At 36.7% G+C, this 20,258-nt stretch overlaps 1 protein-coding gene across 6 annotated transcripts in view; it reads left to right on the forward strand.

Annotated features, from left to right (window-relative positions):
- The window catches only part of COP1 (COP1 E3 ubiquitin ligase), a 222,681-nt gene that overhangs the window by 158,334 nt on the left and 44,089 nt on the right, over positions 1 to 20,258 (forward strand). For 5 of the 6 annotated variants that reach the window (XM_070384885.1, XM_070384886.1, XM_070384884.1 and 2 more), the window contains 2 exons: positions 14,933 to 15,050; positions 17,962 to 18,086. In XM_070384885.1, the coding sequence (XP_070240986.1) occupies positions 14,933 to 15,050; positions 17,962 to 18,086 (243 nt within the window). Of the gene's footprint in view, positions 1 to 2,046; positions 3,802 to 14,932; positions 15,051 to 17,961; positions 18,087 to 20,258 lie in introns of those variants that run through there. The other variant, XM_070384887.1, reaches the window with a different exon arrangement.

Genomic DNA, 20,258 nt, shown 5'->3' on the forward strand with positions numbered 1-20,258 from the left:
TCTCAGCTATTTGTAAGGCCTCGTCAGACAACTGTTTTCCCTTTTTACAGTTCTTTTTCTTGGGGATTGTCTTAATCACTGCCTCTTGTACAATGTCATGAACCTCCATCCATAGTTCTTCAGGCACTCTATTAGATCTAATCCCTTGAATCTATTTGTCACTTCCACTGTATAATCCTAAAGGGATTTGATTTAGGTCATACCTGAATGGTCTAGTGGTTTTCCCTACTTTCTTCAATTTCAGTCTGAATTTGACAATAAGGAGTTCATGATCTGAGCCACAGTCAGCTCCCAGTCTTGTTTTTGCTAGCGTGTAGATCTTCTCCACCTTTGGCTGCAAAGAATATAATCAATCTGATTTCAGATTGACCATCTGGTGATGTCCACGTGTAGAGTCTTCTTTTGTGTTATTGGAAGAGGATGTTTGCTGTCATGACCAGTGCGTTCTCTTGGTAAAACTCTGTTAGCCTTTGACCTGCTTCGTTTTGTACTTCAAGGCCAAATTTACCTGTTACTCTCTTGACTAGAAAGACCTGGTTCAATCCCTGGGTCCGAAAAATCTCCTGGAGAAGGGAATGGCAGCCCACTCCAGTATTCTTACCTGGAGAATCCCATGGATAGAGGAGCCTTGTAGACTATAGTCCATGGAGTCACAAGAGTCGGACATGACTTAGTGACTAAACCGCCATCAAAGACATGATCATTTATGTTTAAGGGAATTGTTAGAATAAGCTTAATGCAAGAATGGGGCTTCCCAGGTGGCTCAATGGTAAACAATCTGTCTGCCAAGAAGGAGACACAGGTTTCATCCCTGGGTTGGGTAGATCCCCTGGAGAAGGAAGTAGCAACTCACTTCAATAACCTTGCCTGGGAAATCCCATGTACAAAGAAGCCTGGTGGGCTACAGTTCATGGCGTTGCAAAGGGTCAGACACAACTTAGTGACTAAACAGCAACAATTCCAGATTAAATATGAGTATCATTGTTTATTCAAATATTCACTCAATAAGAAAGATTTTTACTTCCTGTTATTTGTGATTTACTTAATGGGTTCCAGAAAGTGTGTTTTCCTGAAGTTGTTGTTTGTTTGTTTTTTTTAAGTTATTTCTGAATAGGGCTTACTGTTGCAGATTATTGTAAATCTGTCAAATGAAATACTTTAAATATTTTTGAAATACTTACATTAAAAATTGAAATCATTTTTCTGAACTTGAACATTTATTTGGTGTTTTTACATTTTGTTTGTAAGGTTAGTTTTTTTAGACATACTAAATACAGTAGAGTAATGAATCATGTAATTTACATATTATTTCTTTAGTGGGAAAATTTGGATAAGTATTGGAGAAGAGGCTATATTACAAAAGACTGCTCTAGACAATAAAATTTAGCTAGTAGTATCTTAGTTCCAGGTATCATTAGACAGAGACCATGGTTAACATATTATCTTAAAGGACATAATTGAATTACATAAAATGTGATTGTTCTTTTTTCCCCCTAGAGATCTTAGTTTGAAACATATATAGGTTGCCATGTCAGTATTACAAGCCATGAGCTCCAAAGTTTCACTAAGCTAGCTTTCTTTCTGTTTAGTGATTATTATTTCATCTTTTTGTGACCATTCAACATATGAATGTGTAGTGCTTGTACCTCTTAATATTTCAAGTGTTATTTCTTCCTCTAGTGGTTCTGAATTACTCTTAAGCTGTATAAACTGTGTTTTAAACTCTACGAATTTTACATTAAAAGCAGAGCCAATTAAATTGGCCTGTTTAAATATTAAGCTATTGTTAATGCTGAAAGATTTGTTTCAGATTTTAATATTTATATTAAATTGCATTATTGGTCTTAGCTCTTTACTCCTCTGTGTACTTATGTGCTTTGATATGAAACAGTTTTTTCCCACTGTCAGAACCAACCCCACCCTGACCTTGAACTTATCCATGAGACTTGCTTTGGCTCCAGTTATGTTAGATATAAAATTGACAAAAAGTTTGAAATGCACTTTCCCAGTTGGGCTTGCTTACTTTTGCCCCTTTGCCATCACCAGGAAGAGAACATGATCAACCAGCTGCTGGTCCCAGTGAGAGGAGGAAAGCCACTTGGAGTGGCGCTGATTTGCCCCAGCCAAATCATTCAACCTTCAGCCTCATAAAGAAGTGCTACTGAAATTAGCCAACACTAAGCTGTCTCTCAGATCTGTGAAAATAAATGATGGCTCTAAGCTATTAAATTTTAGAATAGTTTGTTATACCACAATTTTGTGGTAATGACTAATTAATGCTCTGTTCTTAGAAATTTTATGATACTGAGTGAATAAAGGCTACATAATTATCAAGGCTCTAATCATCTTCTGTTTATGAAAGAATTGTTCATTATTGAGTGTCAATGTACGTTAGCTAATTATATTACCTTCACTGGCTTCCCCTTGTGTGAAATCACAGGGGAAATTTTACATAAAAATACTCTACTACCTTTGTGTGTATGCTTTATAATCTTCACATGTAAAAATGCATACTTAAATACGTGACATGTAATCCGAAGCAAAGGTCTCCAAACTGAAGTAAGAAAACCCTGATGGAACACTGGAGGTATTCAGGGTTTATGTAGAAGGCATTCAGAATTTATGTAGATCCTCAAAGTTCATATATAAGTTGGTATGCCTGGCAGTGAAGCCTAAGATACCATGCCAGTGCCTCCTTGTCTTCTTCAGCTTCTATAATAGCTTTTTTCTGTTTTACAGAAGAAAGGCATACTCATTATTATGAGTCTTAAGATGATACATTTTGCCAGGTTGTAAAAACCTCAGGATTACCTAACAAAGAACTCTTTTTTCCTAAATGTTACTGAGTAACTTGCTGTCATCCTTTGTCTTAAAAATATTTCTGTTAAGAGTGAAACATTGTGTTAGAAAAAGTATATTTTGTACTTTGTTTTAGTTCTTTTACTTTAGATATTTCTTGAAACAGTGAAAGTGTGTGAAATTTATTTTTTTCTTTAAAGGACTTCTTTCTTCAGTTTTGTCAAAAAGTGTATACATTGTTCCTTATTTTCAAGTTCCATGGGAGCAAATCAAAGTAGCCATTAGCACTAAGTATTGATGTAGATCTTCTTACTTCAGTTGGATAATAAACAGATACAATTAATACTGGTCAGTGGTCCATTATCTGCAATTTGAAAATCTTGAAAGTTCTGAATACCAAAAATTCATTTCATTTGATGGCATGATTAGATATCTGCTTATCTTTATATATCCCACTTCGTGTAATTGTTCACAAGTTTTCCAGTAGAAACATGATGTATTTGGTTACAGAGTGCAGACACAACCCTTATTTGGAGTGTTTCGTATTTCCTTTCAAAAAGTGAAAAGTTTAGAATTATGAAGCTTATCTGTCCCAAGTGCTTGGGATAAGGTATCGTATTTCTGCACATTGGTTTGATGTTGTTAAAACCATTTTATTACTTTGCAAAAATTGTGATTTGTAAAATACTCTCAATTACTAGGTAACAAGGTAGATGATTGTAGTTCCTCGTGTTAAATAAAAAATTAAGGCACAGTCCAATCAAGATGTCAAATCATTAAAAATATTTTTAACAATAGGTGACTGTGATTTGGGGCACAGACATGGGATTTAAAAAATTGAATGACATTACTATGACATTCTCCATCTTTTATGACTGTATCTGTATAAATTTATAAATGAAACTATAGGAATAAAATTAATACCAACAATAAAAATGGAATTCTAAGAGTAGGTAAACTCATTTGTAGTTACCAAGACAAAAAGCAGAGGGAGAGGCTGTGCTACAATCGTCTTACGAAGACATGTATTTCTAATAAAATATTGTGTGCTGTGTGCTTAGTTACTCAGTCGTGTGCAATTCTTTTGTGAACCCATGGACTGTAGCCCACGAGGCTCCTCAGTCCGTGGAATTTTCCAGGCAAGAAAACTGGAGCAGGTTGCCATTTCCCACTCCTGGGGATCTTTCCAAACCAGGGACCCAACCCACATGTCTTGTGTCGCCTGCATTAGCAGGTTTCTTACCACTGTGCCACCTGGGAAGCCCTGATAAAATACTACTTTTGTTTAATAATTATCAAAATTTATTGTTTTTTATCAATTGTTTACTGATAACTTTAATCGTAACTCAAGTGGAAAAAATGTCTTACAATTAGAGCATTTTGGTCACAGAAAATTAATGTTTGTATTGTGTACATTTTTCTTTTTCAAAGGAGAGAATGCTAAGTAAGACAGTCTAAAAAGACAGTATAAAATCGACTGGATACATTTTATTTTGCAAGGGAAATGAAACAAAATTCAAAGAAAAGATTACACAAAGTTTTCCGTTATTAAATAATTTATGTATATTTTTAATGGGTGATGTTCAACATCAAACTATTGTGATGTTTAGATTTCATTAGATATACTTAATTCATATTTTAAAATGTTATTATTTAAATATGTTGTAGACGGCAGCTCTTGAAAGTTTATCATGAAAAATTTTAGACTTTGATTTTAAAATTTATGAGGCTATAGTTTTCAGTATTCATTTAGGAAACATAGAAGTCTACTTGGTTAGTTAATTTGGGGACAGATGTAGGTAGATAGTTGTAGTCAGCAAAGAATCAATGAGTAGCTATTACTCATAGCTATTACCTGTCAAAAAACAGGTGCTAAATGCTTTAAAATTGTTAGATTGAAAAGTGAAATGGAAGTCACTCAGTTGTGTGCAACTCTTTGTGACCCCATGCACTGTAGCCCGCCAGGCTCCTCACTCCATGGAATTCTCCTGGCAAGAATCTTCCCAACCCAGGGATCAAACCCAGGTCTCCTGCATTGCAGGCAGATTCTTTCCACTCTGAACCACCAGTGAATCTAACTAATTGTTTGGTTAGTCTTTAAATGAGTTATCACACAACGTTAAATGAAAAAAACATTTGTAGTTATTAAGAAATATGTATTTTTATGATATAAATGAAGGAGTTTTAGTAAGATGTGGGTTTTTTCATAAGTTCACACATGAGTGTGAAAAGAACACTGCCATTATAGAACTGTCTGTGGTTGTAGTTCAGAATCAGAGAAAATTTTTTCTTGCCTATAGATGTGTTGCCTCTTGCTTGTTCATGTTCTCTAGTGCTCTCTCTCAGCTGCCCTTCCTTCTCTTCCTTCCTTTTCTCTCCCTCTCTTTTGTTTCCTTCTCTCCTTCCTCTGTCTTCTTCCCCTCCATCTTTCCCTTTTCCGTTCTGCCCTTCTTCCCTGATCTTTCACTCTTGTGATTCTCCTTTCCTCTCTCCTCCCTTACAGCCTCCATTTCTTCTATCAGTGCCCTTCTCCTTCTCCCCTGCGTCCTGTTCCTCTTCCTTCTCCTGTTTTCCTCTAGTCTTATGTGTTATGCCCCCTTTACCAGTGGCTCTCAAGCCCGTGTTTGAGTCTCTTACATATACATTTCCTGATTTCCTTTCATTGCCACCAGTTCATTCTTCAATTCTTGTTATCTCTTTGTTTTACAGTTCTTCTGCCATGCCAGAAAAATTGAGTAAATGCCTTTTTCAGACTACTAATCAAGCAGAAATCTGAGATTTTGCTGACAAAATAATAAATTATTTGTCTTCTATCAGCTTAGAATTGACTTCCCTATATTTATTCCTTTTATGAGTCATTTTGTCAGACTTTATTTCTAACTGGGTATATAGTGATACTGATGTCACAGAGACAACTGATTGTGAGACCAGGATTGCCAATATATTAAATTATATTAAATTTTTATTAAATATATTAAATTGTTCTACATATTAAAATTTTCTAGCCAAGATACTTATAGATGCTACTGCAAAGTGAATAAGGAAAGACTGAGCTGTTACTCTGGTAGGCTGGTGTGAATGAGAAGAAACACTACACCAGGCCAGGTCAGTGTAGTTTTCTTACAAGTGTGCAAGAATATGTGCTCTATAGATGTGATGAGGAAATGTTGTCAAAACATAGCACTTTGGCTTAGTTTATAGAAAGCTACCGAAAAAAATGTTACCTTCATCTTAAAAGCAAAAAACACTTTATGAGAAACAAAATTATAACTTTTCCTGATCCCCTCAGAGAGCTGAGGTCACAAGGCAGGGGAACACTTATTTTTAAAATAACTTTGTATTTGTTACCATCTATAAAATAAAAAATTAAAGTAAAATAAAAAATAATCCTAAAATTCAGGAAATCACAGAAAGGTAGACAAGTAAGTAAGTTATATAATATGTTGTAAAAAAAATAGTAATAGTGTTTTTAAAAATCTGAAATGTATCAGTCTTTTTTAAAAAGCTGAAGCATTATTCACGTCTGGGCCCTATTATAGACCTACTGAATTGGACTCTTAAGAGAGGAGACCAAGCATTTGCATTTCAGAATTGCTCCTCAGATTGTTTTCATGTGTACCCCTCTGACTTCTCCTGGGACAGGAATAACTATTCTTGCTAAAAGTATTTACTGGTTACTGAATTGGTGAAACAAGAATATGGAAATGCAGATAAAGGCTAAATAATGAAGATATTTTATATGTCATAGAAATCTTTGTTTGATGAACTTCATTGCATTAAAGTATTGTCTTTGTTTTAATATCATTTAGCAAAACATAAGGACCAAATCTGTCTAGTAAAATAGAAAAGCCAAATTGTTTTTTCTTATGAACTAGTATTATTTTTAATGAACTATTATTATTGAGATATTATGATTCATTATGACTCTTTAAAAACAGCATCAGTTCAGTTGCTCAGTCGTGTCCAACTCTTTGCGACCCCATGAATTGCAGCACGCCAGGCCTCCCTGTCCATCACCAACTCCTGGAGTTCACTCAAACTCACGTCCATTGAGTTGGTGATGCCATCTAGCCATCTCATCCTCTGTCGTCCCCTTCTCCTCCTGCCCCCAACCCCTCCCAGCATCAGAGTCTTTTCCAATGAGTCAACTCTTTGCATAAGGTGGCCAAAGTACTGGAGTTTCAGCTTCAGCATCATTCCTTCCAAAGAAATCCGAGGGCTGATCTCCTTCAGAATGGACTGGTTGGATCTCCTTGCAGTCCAAGGGACTCTCAAGAGTCTTCTCCAACACCACAGTTCAAAAGCATCAATTCTTCGGCACTCAGCCTTCTTCACAGTCCATCTCTCACATCCATACATGACCACAGGAAAAACCATAGCCTTGACTAGACGGACTTTTGTTGGCAAATGTCTCTGCTTTTCAATATGCTATCTAGGTTGGTCATAACTTTCCTTCCAAGGAGTGAGCGTCTTTTAATTTCATGGCTGCAGTCACCATCTGCAGTGATTTTGGAGCCCAAAAACATAAAGTCTGACACTGTTTCCACTGTTTCCCCATCTATTTCCCATGAAGTGATGGGACCAAATGCCATGATCTTCGTTTTCTGAATGTTGAGCTTTAAGCCAACTTTTTCACTCTCCACTTTCACTTTCATCAAGAGACTTCTTAGTTCCTCTTCACTTTCTGCCATAAGGGTGGTGTCATCTGCATATCTGCGGTTATTGATATTTCTCCTGGCAAATCTTGATTCCAGCTTGTGCTTCTTCCAGCCCAGCGTGTGATAGACTATATAAACTGAAAATCCTCTGTCAGTGAACATTTATATTTTAGCTAAACACTACTTTAGGTAAAATACATAAAATACTCTTTTAGATACATAGCTTACAGAGTATTGAAATAGTGAAGGGTCACAAACAAAGCAGAATATAAAAACCAGAGAATTAGACATGTGAGCTGAAGTTCTGTTCCCTGCTGGTGATGGGAAGTTGCTGGCCTCAGTAATCCAGGGCTCTGGATGTTGAAGAGTTAGTAGGGAGGGAACAGATGGTGTGGACCTAGGAACTGTGTACCTAGAGTGTTGTAATTGCTTATTTGCAAGGTGACAGTTCTGGAAACTTCATCTTAGCCTGGGCTCTGAGTGGTGTAGAGGATTTGACTCTGAGAATTCTAACCACTGCCTTCATGGTATGGGATGCTTCTTCTTCCTACCCCATCACAGAGAAATAAACAAAAGAAGAGAATTATATCAAGAATTGAATAAAATGTAAGGAATGAAATCCTGTGAGCAAAGAGATTCATATATGTGGGTAAATCTTAGCTAGTATTGAGTCTATAAAACAACAATAATAGAAAAATAAGACTGCTGCTAAGTTGCTTCAGTCGTGACCCCATAGACGGCAGCCCATCAGGCCCCCCCGCCCCTGGGATTCTCCAGGCAACAACACTGGAGCGGGTTGCCATTTCCTTCTCCAGTGCATGAAAATGAAAAGTGAAAGTGAAGTCGCTCAGTCGTGTCCGACTCTTCGAGACCCCATGGACTGCAGCCCACCAGGCTCCTCCGTCCATGGGATTTTCCAGGCAAGAGTACTGGAGTGGGGTGCCATTGCTTTCTCCGAAGTTAACATCTATTGTTGTTGTTGTTGTTTAGTCACTAAGAGTACTGCAGTGGGGTGCCATTTTGGGGGATTTCTTAAAGGTGGAAGTAAAAATTTGGACAATTAAAATGTAACCTAGGTTTTGGAGGAGTATTCATGAAATGGAAACAATGTAAGGTTTTTATATAGTCTGTATAACTATTAATTAACTTTGTCCTTAAAGTCATGCCTGCATTCTCAAATTTTAAATCATTAAAGAATAGAAGTAGAAACTCTACTTTCAAACCTACAGTAAGAGAGAAAACTCAGTTTGTAATGGCAACCCACTCCAGTATTCTTGCCTGGAGAATCCCAAGGACAGAGGAGCCTAGTGGGCTGCCGTCTATGGGGTCGCACAGAGTCGGACACAACTGAAGCGACTTAGCAGCAGCAGCTACAAGGCAGGAAATGAAGAACCACAGAAAATGCCAGGATAAAAAAAGTAAAAAACTAAATAATGATGAGAGTTAATCCAAACATTTGACTAATCTGATCACAGTAAATTTAAACAGATTGAATTTACCATTTGAAAAACCAAATCCCCTGATTGGGTTATTTTACTAAAAATTTAAAAATGATCAGCTAAATGCTGTATGTATAAGAACCCTGTCTAAGCTTTTTTGGTTCTTTCCTACTATCACTAATTTAGACAACTATTTTCTAGATATTTGAAATAAATCAGTAGATTTATTTACAATCTTTACTTGTCCATATGGTTTATTTTTACTTTGGCTTTATTGTCTTTCTAGTAATGAAAATAGTTTAAAGTATCCCCAGTGTTTATTAGTTATTACTTAAGCATTGTTTACATTGATTCCTTAAAGCAAAAGTGTTTGAAAAGAGATTGAAGTAAAGCAGATCAGTGAAGACGGAAGCAAATTCATTCTCAAAGAATAAACACATATTTTTGCAGGTGTTTATTTGCCTGTGTGTAAACTTAGCAATCTAGGAAATAGATTACTACTCCATTTTATTTCTCTTGTGGCAATGCTGATTTTGTATTTCTAAAGCCATTAAGATTTGCAGAGCATTGCCTCTGAATTTATATTTATGATTGAATAATTTTATAAAAGTTTAATGTAAAAAAAAAGTCACCTACTAAGTTGAAGAGGAAAACAGATCCTTGAATTTCCCTGGTGATTAACACACAGTTTATTGCACAGGAACTGATTCCAAAGCAGGTAAACTGTGAAACCAGGAAATTTTGCTAGCATTTTGTGCTTATTTAGTATTTTATAAGCCACTGAATATTCTAGATTGTGTGTTGTGCCATATTACAGTAGTATGATAATAAAACTATATATTCCACAAGTAATTTGTTGTGTATACTTTCAAGTGAATTCAAATAACAGAAACAAATTTTAAAACTTTTCTATATTTGATACAAATTTGTTTGTTTTCCAATGATAAAACTTAACAGTGTTATCATTGTTTAGCCACTAATATCTATGCATAGAACATGTACTAGGTCCTATTACTGAGTATGAAAATTTAAACACTATTTTCCCTGTTTCCAGTCTGAGAAACACTTTTAAGGGAAAGAGTTTAAGGAAAACACATTTCTCCCACCAGAGGTAATTAAAACCAACAAGTCATGTTGTTGTTGTTATTCAGTTGCTTGGTCCTGTCTGACTTTGCAGCCCCATGGACTCCAGGGTGCTGGGGTCCTGCCCTACACTATCTCCTGGGGTTTGCTCAGACTCACATCCATTGATTCAGTGATGCCATCCAACCATCTCTTCCTCTGTCATCCCCTTCTCCTCCTACCCTCGATCTTTCCCAGCATTGGGGTCTTTTCCAGTGAGTCAGCTCTTCAAATCAGGTGGCCAAAATATTAGAGCTTCAGCTTCAGTACCAGTCCTTCCAATTAATATTTAGGGTTGATTTCCTTTAAGATTAACTGGTTTGATCTCCTTGCAGTCTAAGGGTCTCTCAAGAGTCTTCTCCAGCACCACAGTTAGAAAACATCAGTTCTTTGGTGCTCAGCCTTCTTTATGGTCTAACTCTCACATCCATATCTGACTACTGGAAAAACCATAGCTTTGACTATGTGGACCTCTGTTGGCAAAGTGATGTCTCTACTTTTTAATATACTGTCTAGTTTTGTCATAGCTTTCCTTCCAACGAGCAAGTGCCTTTTAGTTTCATGGCTGCAGTCATCATTCACAGTGAAGCCATAGTCCCCCCAGGTCCCCTCCCATCCAGGCTGCCACATAACATTGAGCAGAGTTCCCTGTGCTATTCAGTAGGTCCTTGTTACTCATTTTAAATATAGCAGTGTATCCATGTCCATCCCAAACTCCCTAACTATCCCATCTCCGCGTTATTCCCCCCAGCAATCATAAGTCTCTAAGTCTGTGAGTCTGTTTTATAAGTAAGTTCGCTGTGAAAGTGCTGCACTCAATATGCCAGCAAATTTGGAAAACTCAGCAGTGGCCACAGGACTGGAAAAGGGCAGTTTTCATTCCAATGCCAAAGAAAGGCAATGCCAAAGAATGCTCAAACTACCGCACAATTGCACTCATCTCACACGCTAGTAAAGTAATGCTCAAAATTCTCCAAGCCAGGCTTCAGCAATATGTGAACCGTGAACTTCCTGATGTTCAAGCTGGTTTTAGAAAAGGCAGAGGAACCAGAGATCAAGTTGCCAACATTCGCTGGATCATGGAAAAAGCAAGAGAGTTCCAGAAAAGCATCTATTTCTGCTTTCTTGACTATGCCAAAGCTTCTGACTGTGTGGATCACAATAAACTGTGGAAAATTCTGAAAGAAATGGGAATACCAGACCACCTGACCTGCCTCTTGAGAAATTTGTATGCAGGTCAGGAAGCAACCGTTAGAACTGGACATGGAACAACAGACTGGTTCCCAATAGGAAAAGGAGTTCATCAAGACTGTATATTGTCACCCTGTTTATTTAACTTATATGCAGAGTACATCATGAGAAATGCTGGACTGCAAGAAACACAAGCTGGAATCAAGATTTCCGGGAGAAATATCAATAACCTCAGATATGCAGATGACACCACCTTATGGCAGAAAGTGAAGAGGAACTACAAAGCCTCTTGATGAAAGTGAAAGTGGAGAGTGAAAAAGTTGGCTTAAAGCTCAACATTCAGAAAACGATCATGGCATCCAGTCCCATCACTTCATGGGAAATAGATGGGGAAACAGTGGAAACAGTGTTAGACTTTTATTTTTCTGGGCTCCAAAATCACTACAGATGGTGACTGCAACCATGAAATTAAAAGATGCTTACTCCTTAGAAGGAAAGCTATGACCAACCTAGATAGCATATTGAAAAGCAGAGACATTACTTTGCCAACAAAGCTTCGTCTAGTCAAGGCTATGGTTTTTCCTGTGGTCATGTATGGATATGAGAGTTGGACTGTGAAGAAGGCTGAACGCTGAAGAATTAATGCTTTTGAACTGTGGTGTTGGAGAAGACTCTTGAGAGTCCCTTGGACTGCAAGGAGATCCAAGCAGTCCGTTCTGAAGGAGATCAGCCCTGGGATTTCTTTGGAAGGAATGATGCTAAAGCTGAAACTCCAGTACTTTGGCCACCTCATGCAAAGAGTTGACTCATTGGAAAAGACTGTGATGCTGGGAGGGATTGGGGGCAGGAGGAGAAGGGGACGACAGAGGATGAGATGGCTGGATGGCGTCACTGACTCGATGGACGTGAGTCTGGGTGAACTCCGGGAGTTGGTGATGGACAGGGAGGCCTGGTGTGCTGCAATTCATGGGGTCGCAAAGAGTCGGACATGACTGAGTGACTGATCTGATCTGATCTGATCATTTGTATCATTTCTTTTTAGATTCCACATATAAAGGATGTCATAGAATTCTTCTCCTTCTCTGACTGGACCTCACTCAGTATGACAGTCTCTAGGTCCATCCATGTTGCTGAATTGGCATTATTTCATTCTTTTTAATGGCTTGAGGAATATTCCATTGTGTATTTGTACCACATCTTCTTTATCCATTTCTCTGAAATGTCTAGTTTTTGAGAAAAAAGTTTATGATATATACCAAGAAACAGGAAAAATTCAATCGATAAAAACTATCCCATATGTTGCTGCTGCTGCTGCTGCTGCTGCTAAGTCGCCTCAGTCGTGTCCGACTCTGTGCGACCCCCATAGACGGCAACCCACCAGGGTCCTCTGTCCCTGGGATTCTCCAAGCAAGAACACTGGAGTGGGTTGCCATTTCCTTCTCCAATGCGAGAAAGTGAAGTCGCTCAGTCATGTCTGACTCTTAGCAACCCCATGGACTGCAGCCTACCAAGCTCCTCCGTCCATGGGATTTTCCAGGCAAGAGTACTGGAGTGGGTTGCCATTGCCTTCTCCATCCCATATGTTGGGCTTACTAGATAGAGACTAGTCAGCTTTTATAGATAATATTCAATGAATTAAACCATAATTAAGGAGTTAAGGGGAAATATGACAAATATATCTTTTCAAATAGTATTAAAAATAGAAATAAAAATCAAATCAGAACTCTGTAGTTGAAAAGTATAGTAACTGAAAAGAAGAAATAACTGGAGGGACTCATGAGCAAATTTGAGCTGGCAAAAGAGTCAGTGAACTCAAAAGGCAGATCAATAGTGATTATTCAGTCTAAGTAATAGGGAGAAAAATGAATGAAGAGAAAAATGAATGAAGCATCGGAAACCTGTGAGACACTATCGGACATACCAGTACATACAGTGCACACTCACAGAAGGTGAGGTGAGAGAGAAGAGCCAGGAAAAATTTGAGGAAAGAATAGCCTAGATCTTTCCCAATTGCTTAATAAACATCACTTTACACATCCGGGAAGCTCAATGAACTCAAAGTAAAATAAACTGAAAATGGAAAAGACCAGGAACTACCAAAACAATTTTGAGAAGGAATAAGGTTTGAGGACTTTTTCTTCCCTGTTTCAGAATTATAAAGCTCTAGTTATTAAGACATTGTTGTAGTAGCAGAAGAGTAGATTTGTATGGATCAATTGATTAAGAATTAAGAAACCAGAAACAAATCCTTATTTATAGTCCATTCATTTTCAGTAAAGGTGCCAAGCAATTCATTGGGGAAAAAGTAGTCTGTCTCAAATGATACTGGGACAACTGGATTCATATCCATCCACATGCAAAAATATTTACTAAGGCCTTTACTTCACACCATACACAGAAATTAACTTAAAATTGATCACAGACCTAAATGTAAGAACCAAAACAATAAAACTTAGGAAAAAAAATAGGAAAATCTTTAAGAACTTGGATTAGTCAGTTTTTATATTTACAATACCGATTGTTCTATAAAAAAAGTTAAAATGAACCTTATAAAGTTAAAAACTTATCAAAGTACAAAAGCTTCTGTACTTATCTGAAAAGATAAGCAACAGAATGGTTGAAAATATTTGCAAAACGCATTTCCGACGTGTATCCAAAAGTTTCAAAGAACTCAGTAATGGGATTGGAACGTCATGTGTTGGTGGGAGTGTGGAATGATATCCTGCACAGTTTTGTCAGTTTCTCAGAGTTAAACACAAGATTGTAACATGATACAGAATTTGCACTTTTCAGGTATTTGCATAAGACCTAAATAAATGTCCATACAAAGATTTGAATGTGAGTGTTTAATAGCAACATTATTCACAATAATCAAAAACTTGAAACAGATATCCATAAACTGGTGAGTGGGTGGACAAGATGTGGTATATCCACACAGTGGATACTATTTAGCAACAGAAAAGAATGAACTGCTAACACAGTTAAACCTGTGGATGGACTGTAGAAACATTAGGTAAAGAAGCCATCCATACATAAAAGTTACATATAGTATGATTCCATTTGTATAAAAGTTTTCAGAAAAAGGCAAATTTATAGAGGTAAAATATAGCAGTTGCCTAGGGTAGTGGGTGGTAAATATGCGTGAGGGGTCTTATTGGAATGAAGACAATGTTCTAAAACTGATTTATGATGATGCTTGCACCACTGGGTAAAGTTAATAAAAATCATTGAATCATGTACTTGCAGTGAGTAGATTTTTACGATATGGAAAATGTATCTCAAGAAAGTATATTTTAAAAAGCAAATGTGGGAAGCAAAATTGTATTGCATTTTGTTTAACTTGAAGCCCAAAATGTTTACATTACTTTTCTAAAGCCATCAGAACGTAAGGATACATTAAAATTTTTCCAGTGTTTTGGAACTCTTAATACTATTTCTGGGGCCAGGATCTCAAGAAATATCAGTGGGACTCCCTTTGAGACTCACATTGGCATATGTGTATACACTGTTTTGTACTAACCGTATTCTAGCTGCGAAACAAAACTTACTGCATTTGCTTATCTTTGAAAATGAGTCGTTACCCTTAGTTTTCTGAGTATTATAGGTTGGATATTGTTTCTGAAACATTTGATGAAATACCCTCAAACCAGTTAAAATTAGCTTTGCTTTCCATTTCTTCATTTACTGCATTTTTTTCTTCTTTTCTGTTTGTTTTTCTTTTAGATCACTGTGTTCACTACTATGATCTTCGTAACACTAAACAGCCAATCATGGTATTCAAAGGACACCGAAAAGCCGTCTCTTATGCAAAGTTTGTGAGTGGTGAGGAAATCGTCTCTGCGTGAGTATTACTCTTTTCAGAAATTGAGTTTAACATGTCATCGTGTACTGGTTTGTAATGTCACCATGGGTTTTCTGAAGAGTAACACTGTGGTATATGTACTTTTTCTTAAAGTAGTAGAATTTTATAACTTATTTAATTAAAATACATGTGTATTTTCATCTGTATTGCTCTCTTTTATATATTATTTGTGAAGAAAATCCAGACGATGCTATATTTTTTAAAGTTGCCCCCTTAAATATTTGAACTTCAGATTGAATTTCAGCCCCTGCTCCTTAAAAAACAGAGAAACAACAGTTGATACAATATAATAATGAGAAGAGTTTCATTTACTAAAGAGCACTATATGTTTTTATATATTATCTGTATTGTGGCACAGTAGTATAATTTGGGGTTTAAAGCAATATTTGATTGAATATTGTTTTAAACATGGAATCAGTATTTTATGATTCCATGTTACTTGATCTCCCTATGATTTCATGGTGAGTTTTACCTATATTTTGAAGAGAACTTTCTAAATATGACTGCTTATACCTGACAAATATTCTTTAAGACGCCTTCTGAACTAGAGAGCCATAAATAAGCTTTTAGTTATCTTTTATTTTGTTGAAGGTAAAAAAGGTGTCAACCAGAAAAGTACATCTCAGTTGCTAAAATAGTGTTGATTAAGCTTTTCTACCAACAGGGACAGTCCCTTCTGTTATCCATTTTATTGTTCTCTTTACTTTATATTACCCTAGTAAAAGCCCATTCTCAGTCTCCTTTTTTCATATATATTATTTCTTCTCAAGCTTAATCATACATTGTTTTCTTTCTTTCACATAGTTTCTAATATATCCTAGGAGATTATTAACACCAGGGCCTTATACTTGGGATCTCCCACCACATCTGTCTCCATACTGGTTGCTCTAGATAAGAACTTGGTAATTTGAGTTGATTTAACAAGGTAATTTGATTGTTATTTAAAAAGAAGAAAAAAGGGAAAAAAGAAAATGAGAGCTGAATTTCTAAGGGGCGTTAACAGAAAATTAGTTCACAAATGTATATTAAAAGTGATGACCAGTCAAAAAGTCTCCTTCTTTAGAAGTAATAATGGGCAGTAAATAATGAAAACTTTATTCAGATTCAAATATGAATGATATATGGCAAAAATATTTTTTTCTTAAATTTCAGACTTATAAGTGTTGAATCAGTTAGTTTGATTTCAACTAGTTGAAGTAAGAAGTGAAGTGTTAGTTGCTCAGTCGTGTGCAACTCTTTGTGACCCAAAGGGCCATAGCCCACCAGGCTCTGTCTATCAGATTTTCCAGGCAAGCGAAAATACTGGAGTGGGTAGCCATTTCCTTCTCCAGGGGATCTTCCCTACCCAGGGATTGAACCCAGGTCTCTTCATTGCAGGCAGATTGGCAGATTCTTTACTGTCTGAGCCACCAGGGAAGCCAGGAAGTTGAAGTATATGTATGCTTAACTGTATAAATTCGAAATCTTAGTCGACCTTTTTTAATGTAGATTTGTGGTATATATATTCACCAGTCTTTTTTCCTTTTTGGTGTTTATAAATCATGATGATTTTCCTCTTGAACATATTTGGTGTTTAAAAGTATGTGAGACAAGTTTACCCACAAGTACATTTGGAAATATGAAAAAAGTAATATTAAACCAATCCTACGCATACATGTTGCTGCAGCCTCTGAATTCTTTGACTAGCAGAAAAAAAAATTTAAAACAACATAAATGTCAGAAATTCCCTGGCGGTCCAGTGGTTATAGCTCTGCACTTCCACTGCCAGGGTCCAGGTTCGAACGCTGGTCGGGGAACTACACAAGCTGCATGGCATGGCCAAAAAAACCCCAAAACCAAAAAACAGCATAAATGTCTGAGAATAAATGCTATGTTGAAAAATAATGAGAAACAATAGAGTTTTGGAAGTTTGGAATGTGGCCTGTGAAATAAGAGTTTCAATCTTGGCTCTACTATTTACTAGCAGTGTTACCTTAAAAATATTCTTAACCTTCAATATCTGTTCCCTCACCTCTGAAATGGAACTGAGAATACTACTTATACGCTGTGATTCTTTGAATAAAACATTGTATGTCAAACATTTAGCATGGTGCCCTAGTCTGTGACTGTTAGAGAAAAGATGATTTATTATATAGTCATTAATAGAGAAATGTGTTTATTTCACACAAAATGTAAAACAAATTGTTGGATGAGGAAGAAGCACTTTGCAAAAATAATGTGCTGTATGATTCAATTTTTATAATAAAAAGTCAGGAGTATTGAGTATTTTATTCAAATCCTCAGACTGTCTTTGCATGATAGGATTAGTGTTGATTTTTATATTCAATTATTTTTTGATTAACAGCTGCATTTGCATAATAGTAAAGTAAACTGTATAGACCAAACATTCATAGTATTCCTTGCCTGTAGGTACAACTCAGCTGTGAAGATAGTTTATATTTAATGTACTAATATAATTGAACAGTTGAAAAAATAAATCAACTGAAATTGGGAACACAACTCCCAATAGAGCTTTCTTATTGTTTGATGGTGGTCATATGGTGTTATTGATGGCTAATGGTTATACTTCCTATGTGCCCAGGGACTACTGAAAGCATTTAAATAAATTAATTTAATTTTTTTTCAATCTCTTCTAGGATTCGTCTAATCATGTAAAATAGGAAAAACTATATTTCATATTTAACTGATGAAAATATTGAGGCAAAAGAGTTTGTATTAACTTTCCTAAGGTCAAAAGCAAATAATAGCATACTGAGCATTCTGACTCAGACAATCTGGCTCCAGAGTCTGCATTCCCTACCACCAAACTGGATTGCCTCTGATTAGTAGTAGTGATGCGTTTCATGTCATGAAATCTTAGAGGTGTTCTAACTTCTTGTGTTTCTCTCAGTTCAACAGACAGCCAGCTAAAGCTGTGGAATGTAGGGAAGCCATACTGCCTACGCTCCTTCAAGGGCCATATCAATGAAAAAAACTTTGTAGGCCTTGCTTCCAATGGAGATTATATAGCTTGTGGTAAGTGAAACTACTTTCTCCTGGAACTTTTAAATAGGTATCTTTCACCAAAATTGCATTCAGTGGAATATATGACATACCAACTCAGGAAATGATCTGTACATTCAGAAGGTAGCCTGCTGAATTTTCTTTGGATTAGAAAAGCATTAGTCCTTCTCTCCTTCACTGAGCACAAGCCCCAACCATGTGAAACAGCATAAGATTGTTAACTGTATTATAAGAAGACATTTCTGCTGATATCTTAATTTTGGAGACAGTTGTGTTCTTAAGTCTGATGTTCATTTCCCCCTATATAATGTTCCCTTCAATAAACAGTCTGTTTGGGTAGTCTCGATCTGTTATTCTAGGACTCTCATTGTTGATAATCTGTACAAATTTAAATTATAAATATGAAAATCAAATTTGGTACTGTTGAAGTGCTTTAATACATTTGATTCCTGAGTATATGAACTTCCATTAGTATTTTTAAATGATTTGGCCTTTATTCAGTAAAATTAACTATCTCTACATATATATACGTGAACCGTGAACTTCCAGATGTTCAAGCTGGTTTTAGAAAAGGCAGAGGAACCAGAGATCAAATTGCCAACATCTGCTGGATCATGGAAAAAGCAAGAGAGTTCCAGAAAAACATCTATTTCTGCTTTATTGACTATGCCAAAGCCTTTGACTGTGTGGATCACAATAAACTGTGGAACATTCTTCAAGAGATGGGAATACCAGACCACCTGACCTGCCTGTTGAGAAACCTATATGCAGGTCATGAAGCAACAGTTAGAACTGGATATGGAACAACAGACTGGTTCCAAATAGGAAAAGGAGTACGTCAAGGCTGTATATTGTCACCCTGCTTATTTAACTTATACACAAAGTACATCACGAGAAACTCTGGGCTGGAAAAAGCACAAGCTGGAATCAAGATTGCCGGGAGAAATATCAATAACCACAGATATGCAGATGACACCACCCTTATGGCAGAAAGTGAAAAGGAACTAAAAAGCCTCTTGATGAAAGTGGAAGTGGAGAGTGAAAAAGTTGGCTTAAAGCTCAACATTCAGAAAACGAAGATCATGGCATCTGGTCTTAGCACTTCATGGCAAATAGATGGGGAAGTAGTGGAAACAGTGCCAGACTTTATTTTTTGGGGCTCCAAAATCACTGCAGATGGTGACTGCAGCCATGAAATTAAAAGACACTTACTCCTTGGAAGGAAAGTTATGACCAACCTAGATAGCATGTTGAAAAACAGAGACATTACTTTGCCAACAAAGGTCCATCTAGTCAAGGCTACGGTTTTTCCAGTGGTCATGTATGGATGTGAGAGTTGGACTGTGAAGAAAGCTGAGCACCGAAAAATTGATGCTTTTGAACTGTGGTGTTGGAGAAGACTCTTGAGAGTCCCTTGGAATGCAAGGAGATCCAACCAGTCCATTCTGAAGGAGATCATTGGAAGGACTGATGCTAAAGCTGAAACTCTAATACATTGGCCACCTCATGTGAAGAGTTGGCTCATTGGAAAAGACCCTGATGCTGGGAGGGATTGGGGGCAGGAGGAGAAGGGGACGACAGAGGATGAGATGACTGGATGGCATCACCGACTTGGTGGACATGAGTTTGAGTAAACTCCAGGAGATGGTGATGGACAGGGAGGCCTGGCGTGCTGCGATTCATGGAGTCGTGAAGAGTCGAACACGACTGAGTGACTGAACTGAACATGTGTATGAACCTAAACCTTGTCAAAGCAAATCTCTTACTTTGACAGATTGTTCAAACTATAGGTTTGTAGACCACTCAGCTTTTGTTAGGAAATGGGAAATGAGTTTTGTAGATTATTAAAATCTGTGTTTATAAGTGCTACAACTTTTTTTTTCCCCTCTAGGCAGAAATCTTTTTAAATGTACTTTAAGATTATACTGTAATAACAAATTTCTGGTTCTTCTCTGCTGCTGCTGTGAAGTCGCTTAAGTCGTGTCCTCTGCTAAAAATGATTTTTATATCAATATTGTTAAATCATTTGACAATGATAATGTCTTTAGGTTAGGAAAATATACATTTTTTTCCTAGGAATCCTTTTTTCACATGATTCCCAAGAAGTCCTGTGCTCTGGTCTTTCATATTTTACTATAAAAGATTATTAGTCTCTGAACTTAAATGTTGAGTAATAGTTAACTT

Source organism: Bos mutus, chromosome 16 (genome assembly GCF_027580195.1).
Source record: "Bos mutus isolate GX-2022 chromosome 16, NWIPB_WYAK_1.1, whole genome shotgun sequence".
Classification (NCBI taxonomy): domain Eukaryota; kingdom Metazoa; phylum Chordata; class Mammalia; order Artiodactyla; family Bovidae; genus Bos; species Bos mutus.